This window comes from Gymnodraco acuticeps, unplaced genomic scaffold (genome assembly GCF_902827175.1).
Source record: "Gymnodraco acuticeps unplaced genomic scaffold, fGymAcu1.1, whole genome shotgun sequence".
Lineage (NCBI taxonomy): Eukaryota > Metazoa > Chordata > Actinopteri > Perciformes > Bathydraconidae > Gymnodraco > Gymnodraco acuticeps.
The window spans coordinates 4,490,716-4,497,222 of record NW_022990274.1 but is presented as its reverse complement, the minus strand read 5'-3'; the positions used below and the strand labels follow the sequence as shown (position 1 = coordinate 4,497,222).

General features: G+C 37.3%; 1 protein-coding gene across 5 annotated transcripts; it reads left to right on the top strand.

Annotated features, from left to right (window-relative positions):
* The first annotated feature begins 2,650 nt into the window (after positions 1-2,650).
* LOC117549510 lies at positions 2,651-6,132 on the top strand. Of its 5 annotated transcripts, none has more exons than XM_034221502.1 (12): positions 2,651-2,724; positions 3,486-3,555; positions 3,835-3,954; positions 4,065-4,097; positions 4,197-4,286; positions 4,383-4,441; positions 5,044-5,104; positions 5,177-5,227; positions 5,439-5,483; positions 5,600-5,661; positions 5,778-5,835; positions 5,922-6,132. In XM_034221502.1, exons 3-12 carry the CDS (start codon positions 3,895-3,897, stop codon positions 5,979-5,981), a joined length of 579 nt encoding a protein of 192 aa, XP_034077393.1. In that variant the 5' UTR covers positions 2,651-2,724; positions 3,486-3,555; positions 3,835-3,894; the 3' UTR covers positions 5,982-6,132. The 5 variants fall into 5 exon arrangements, with proteins under 5 accessions (XP_034077393.1, XP_034077391.1, XP_034077390.1 ...); XM_034221500.1 differs by having other exon boundaries at positions 3,486-3,743; XM_034221498.1 differs by lacking the exon at positions 2,651-2,724 and adding an exon at positions 2,731-3,405 and having other exon boundaries at positions 3,486-3,556.
* The last annotated feature ends 375 nt before the right edge of the window (positions 6,133-6,507 follow it).

The window sequence follows — 6,507 nt, the reverse complement described above, 5'->3', positions numbered from 1 at the left end:
ACGGTCAAAATGTTTTTTTCCCTCCCAGAACTGCCAGCGCAGCGCCTCCACAGATCTGGCGCCTAGGGCCTAGGCGAACATCTAGCCAGTGCTACGGGCCGACCCTGAGTTCATATCATGGTTCATATGCAACTCATAAATATATCTATATCTCTCTCTCTCTCTCTCTCTCTCTCTCTCTCTCTCTCTCTCTCTCTCTCTCTCTCTCTCTCTCTCTTCTCTCCTCTATTTTCTATTCTCCCTTCTCTCTCTCAATGTTGGTACGCAAATGCGCTTTGTTTCAAATGACCCGGTGCTCTTTTTTTGGTGGAGGTGCGCATGCGCACCAGTTATGTGCAGCCCTGCCTATAACCCTTGTGTACATAATATACTAGATAATATACCCATCAGTGTTTCCCTAAGATTTTTTGCAGCAGTTTGTGTTGTGCCTATAGATTTAATGGTGGTGATCATTTATTATATTATAAAAACATTATTATAATGTTATAATAGTAATATAATAATATAACAATAAATAATATAATATTAACAAATGTTGTAATAAGTAAACAATACTTACATGTCCACCCTGTTAGGATGTTGTCCACCCTGTTAGTTTAATAAGCCTAACAGGGTGGACATTTTGAGCAAAAGTTAGCCTTTACCCTGCCTGTGTTAGCATATTTGCTAGCATGACCTTGGATACTTTATGAGGAATCAATCACTTTTTAAAGGAACTTTTTAAAATAATAGAATTCGATTAATATCCTTCATACTTAGGCCTAACAGGTTGGACATGTTATGTTCAAACACATCAAACAAAATTGACAGAAATATCCAAATCAGTTGTAAGAGCAGTAGAAACCCACACAGCTTACCTCAGTTGAATTTCCCGCCTCTGGTGTCATTTAAGTTCATAGGTGTGATGTCACTGAGAAATATGTATTTTTCTTAAAGGGACAGATACACAGCTCAACAGGGTGGACAGCGACCCTCGGGGACAAACATTAAACCTTATTTTTTTTTTACAATTTGAATAAAAACATTATTTGATTAGATAGATTTTGACAAGTTAAATAAAATAATAATAACATATTTATAAATTAATTTTGTTTTTAATAGCTATATTTTAGATCTAAGTTGAATGACCAGCAGTGGGGACATGGAAAAACTCCTCGATATCCCTTTAACCAATGCTTTTAAAATGAAAAAAAAAACTTAGATGTGCATATTATTGTATTAATAATAAATTAACAATTGAACACACATTAAAAACAAAATGTAATTAGTATTTGTCCAGATTTAGACAAAAAAAAACATTTTGTACTGGGGACACCAAAGGCACCACATACAAAAATGACCCAGTGAATCCCCCACCTTTGTTTTAGCATGTGTGTGAGCGGGGAGATCCCCCTTCGATTCTATTGGCTCTAACGGTCAGAAAGAGATGTCAATCACCAAAATCGACCAATGGGTTCCAGAGAAACGGTAAAACCCCCATTTCCACCCAAATCACTTCCGAGCAGAGGTGGAGTTTTTTTTGCTAAACCTCTCTAAAAAGGTCAAATGTCACTTGTTTTGCATCAGTCTTGATACAGAGTACTTATTATATGTTGTACTTTGGATTCCTAAATCCAAGGGTAGTTTTCACTATAAGTAAAAAATAATTTTTGGATGGACACTATAATTTACAGTTTTTTACTATGTTCAATCTGAATTTTCTTTAAAATAAAAAACATCTATATTGATTCTAACTTTTCTACATCCAACTCACAGGTTTATCATTACTTTGAGAACAAATATTATTAATTTAACGCTTTTAGAAGGGAAGATATGGTCATTTGTTCTGGGAATGTCATTTTTGAGCCTGAGACCTGAAAAAAAGGCTCAGGGCTAAACACAGATCCTATGAAAATGTTAAAAAAGTGCTCAAACTTCATATGTGTGCTAACCAGTGTTGGATGTAACGCGTTACAAAAGTAATGGAGTTACAGTAATATATTACTTTTTGCTGTAACAAAGTAATGTAACGCATTACTAATGAAATGTGGGTAATATATTACCCGTTCCAATGCTCAGTAACGCAGTTACAACACATTTTGACCCGAAATTAAATGGTGTTTTGTTTTTTAAGAAAGTACTAACATAGCGAGACATTCCGACACCAGACAAATTGTGCGGGTAGATTAGTAAACCTGGTGTGTTTACCCTTCAGGCTTCGCGTCGGGATCTTCGGGGCAGTTGAATGTTATGCACCCTCTATTCAAAAAAGAGAACGGAGCGAAAAATACAAACAACTAATTGTGTCAGGTGCGCGTGACCTGCTCCGCTGCGCGTGCATCATTTCCAAAGTGCTTCCACAGCAGTGACACACATCTGTGGATAATCATTTATACGAACATGGTTAAAGCAACCATCACTAAACGCCAGCAACACTGCATCTACTATAGACAGTAGCAACAGGTCAGATGGGGACATCACGTTACCCTCCGTTGTGGACACTAGCTTACTCCCGCCTGACTCGCCGCCCTCGCTCCCGGAGCAGCAGTCTTCGTGAGAAGCCCCTCACTGCAGTGCGCACTGCGCAGTACCTCAAGATGGGCGGGAGCTCAACATGGGCGGAGCCTCAACGCCCCTCCTTCTCAACCTTTGAGGCACGTGACGAGCTTCACAGATGACGCGTTGCATCCTGTTTCCGGGGTAGCAGTTCTGTTCTGTTAATCATAGCGTCAGAGTAAGATGGAGGTAAGTAATCCCTGAATAAATTAACTATTTGTTTTTGCTGCGGTTTAAAATGTGTTGACTTTAAGTCTCACTTATTTGCTGTCAAATGTGCGCTGTCGCTACGAGGACGTGCATGTCCTAGTGATGCAGAAACTAACTACATTTAATAACTATTAATTATAACTACAAACTACATTTGTGTTGCTTCAAAATAGTAGGATTGCTGTATAAACAAAGTCCTGAAAACTTTAGGAAAGTTTTAATATTATTTTTGCACTACTTGAGAAATACTAATAACTATACTAACCTATATTTCAATTCGATTTTTACAAAATAAATGTATATGCAGCTTATTTTATTCCTGCCTATTGCCTAACTATTTTGTTAGTGTTTATTTTCTTTGACCAGAAACACATCACACACTGATGAAAGGGATGTTCTCTGAAGGATAGAGCTTGTGCCAGAGCTGGCGGGGTGCATACACAGTCAATGTGCGGAACAACTGTTCTCAGGAATGAGGAAAAACAATTACTTTTTGAACATGACAACACCCTTAACACACATATTTCTGCAAAGAAATATACTACACCACTACAATGTGACAACAAACAACAAAGCTAAAGAGCAATACAGATCATCTGAAAAGTATCATCCCAGCAGATATGGAAATACAGCCTGATGTCAATGGGAGGATATCATTAGGTGAAGCATTTCTTAGAATCATTATGTTCTTGTTCTTTTATGTGGTTATCTGGAGAACTCATATTATTTCATTTCAACAGCTCCTCCTTCACAAGTTGGGAAGGCCACTGCATTTTCAGAACACCACAGAGATGGTCAGGAGCAACAGGAGTTAAGTTATCTGCTTGATATTGACAACTTGTATTCATACAAGTTGTACTGTATAAAGACATACATTTTGTGTTGATTTGTTATCAAGTGAATGATGCCAAGGACCAGGGAGACTTTACTAGTATCAACACAGTTATGGCAAGCAAAGGTTGCTGGGGACAGGAGCTTCAGGAGGTTCAAACAAACAAGTCAAGTGAACTAGTCAGCAGTTCAAAATATTGTATGTTTGCTAAATATGACTTAAAATGCCGGTTTTCATTTGACTTTTTCTTCCTTTAGCTGGCACAGGTTCTGGACAAGACCCAAAGCCCAAGCACACATTTAGCCTTTGTGAGCAAGATGGCTCTCACGCGGTCAGATCTTTGGAGTTTGTGTTTGGCTAATGGCATGGATGGGATGGTACTCAGAGTGATCACGCTCTTTGTTTCTTGTACTCTTTCTAACTGATTTTGTTTTAATTGTTGGCATGTTTCATGTATTTTACTGACTGTGTGTTTGTATTCTGCCAGATCCTGAACAGCTGTCTTACAGTTATTGAGAAGGTATTGAAGCTGTTCTAAAATATGTAAATATATGTATAAAACATACTATATTATATCAAACAATTATAAGATATTACATTATGAAACTATCTGTTACAGAGAGTAGATGGCGTGTTTGCTGCCAACAGCCATGTTATAGCTGCCTGGTTTCCACCATCTTCCACCATCAATCCGATGCAACACCTGCCGGTATTTGTATCATGATTATCCATGCTGCTGCTCCATGTTCTCGTACCAACTCATTACTGTAGTCACATCAACACAACTGGTTTTTTGCTTTTCCAGGAAAATGCAGCAAACCTCCAACGGCTTCTCCTTCCAGCGTGGGAACCTGGACACTCTGTGTGAGTACATGTAGTTCAGTCTTTGCTATTGTTTGTTTACTGTACAATGCAGTTTGCCATGCCGCAAATAGTGTTTCTATCTTTAAATTCAACGCTTCATTTAGTTGTATAATACAGATCCTATAACTTTATAATATAACGTTTGTATGTCAAAGTATACCTGTTGATATTGGAACATGTGATATTAACAGATACTGAGGCCACAAGCTAGGGAGATTTTCTTTCTAGATCCCCTCCGTGGCGCTGGCTGGAGAGATGATAGTCGCACCAAACCATTCAGGTTTTTTGGCGCACAGTTCCATCACATCCGGACAGTGGTAGTTCTGTTTCAGACCACTTGTCTATCTTTTTTGAATCTATGGCTCTGTTTTATTTGAACTAACATGGGATGCATTGTATTAAATAAAAGGCATTGAACAGAACCATAGATGCCACTTGACAGCGGGGCTGTTCTGTTTGACCCCTTAATGACTTTTTTTTTGGAAGTTCAAGTTTGTTCCTGTTCCAACAGTGTTCAAAGATTTTCTGCATGATTTTCGAGTACTTATAAAGTTGAATTAAATGGTACTTATTCTTAACTTTCACATGCATTGTGTTCACAGAAACCTTGCTCAGATCTTGTGCCCTGGGCCTTGGGCAAGTCTTGGTGTAGATGATGTCCAGGTTAGATTTGTTAAAATTATTCTACTGAAGAGTATGATGTAATTGTCAATTTTGACACTTTTCACACTACAGGGCCTTCCAAGACAAGGGTTCTCGAACAACTGTGGGGTGTTTGTTTTGATGGTAAGATACTGGATGTACAGTATACATATAGTAGTCCTATTTTTCTGTTTATAATAATGTATACAAATGTATACTGCTTTCAGCATGCTATGCACTCCATTATTGCTCATGCTGTGATTTATTTATATCCAAAACAACATTCATATTATTTGTCAATGAACACCATAGCATCACAACAACCTAACATAATATACTATTTCTTTATTTACAGTACGCATTTTACATTGTGGCAAGAGCCCAATTTGATTTCAATGAGGTATGTAGAAATAAGGGTTTCATATTTCAGTTTTTCATTGATATCACTTGTGGATACAAGACTTTTCAGGACATGTGTTGTTGACCCATCTGGTTGTGTGCTTTATATATTCCAAGACAAACATGCAGCAAATTAGGCACTGGTGGTGCCTAGTTCTCCTCAAAAACTTTCCCATGCCGTATGTTTCTTTAATTTTACAATTTACATTTGCATTCTTGAGACTATTTATTACACTGTAACCTGACTATATCATGTTTAATGAATGTTTTTAATGTTTGTCTTTCATTCACCAAGGTCTGAACAAGAGAGGTCGCAAGACTGCAAGAGGCGACGGGAGGAAAAGGCAATGCAGGTAGAAGTTGTTGAATCACAAATGATAAAGTCTTGAACCAGTGTGAGTGTTAAACATTTAACCTCTCTTTGTCAAATATATTTCAGGATGAAGAGGTTGTGAGGTTCCACAAAAGAAGCAGACCATCATTTGAGATGGGGTCATGAGTGACCGCTGCTGGGGGGGAGCTGTTACAATCAGCTGTATTAGGTTCACTAATGCCTCAAAATGTATTAGTTGTCACGATCTGTCTGTGTATTATTTTGTCCTGTCTTGTCTGTTGCTTTCTGTGTTCAATACAATTGAAAGTCCTGAATTCAAAGTGTTTCTTAAGTAAAAGATTATAAGTATTATCAGCTAAATGTACTCGAAGTATCAAAAGTAGAAGTACATGTGGAATGGCTCTGTTCACAGTATTTTATTACCATTGATATTATCCTGTCAATTCTATCAATTTGTCAATACGATGGCACTTTTTTTAATATATTTTTTTAAATACTGGTAGGAAATAATGTGATATGATTTCATTTATATCACATGTTTTTTAGTAAAAAGTGAGTAAATATACAATATTGCCTCTGAAATTAAAATTAAAAAGGTGTACGTTAAAAAACAAATGAAGGCCCTTTCTTGAAGTCATAACTGAAATAATTGATGCAATTAACATGCAAATAGACATTAAAATATGCTTTG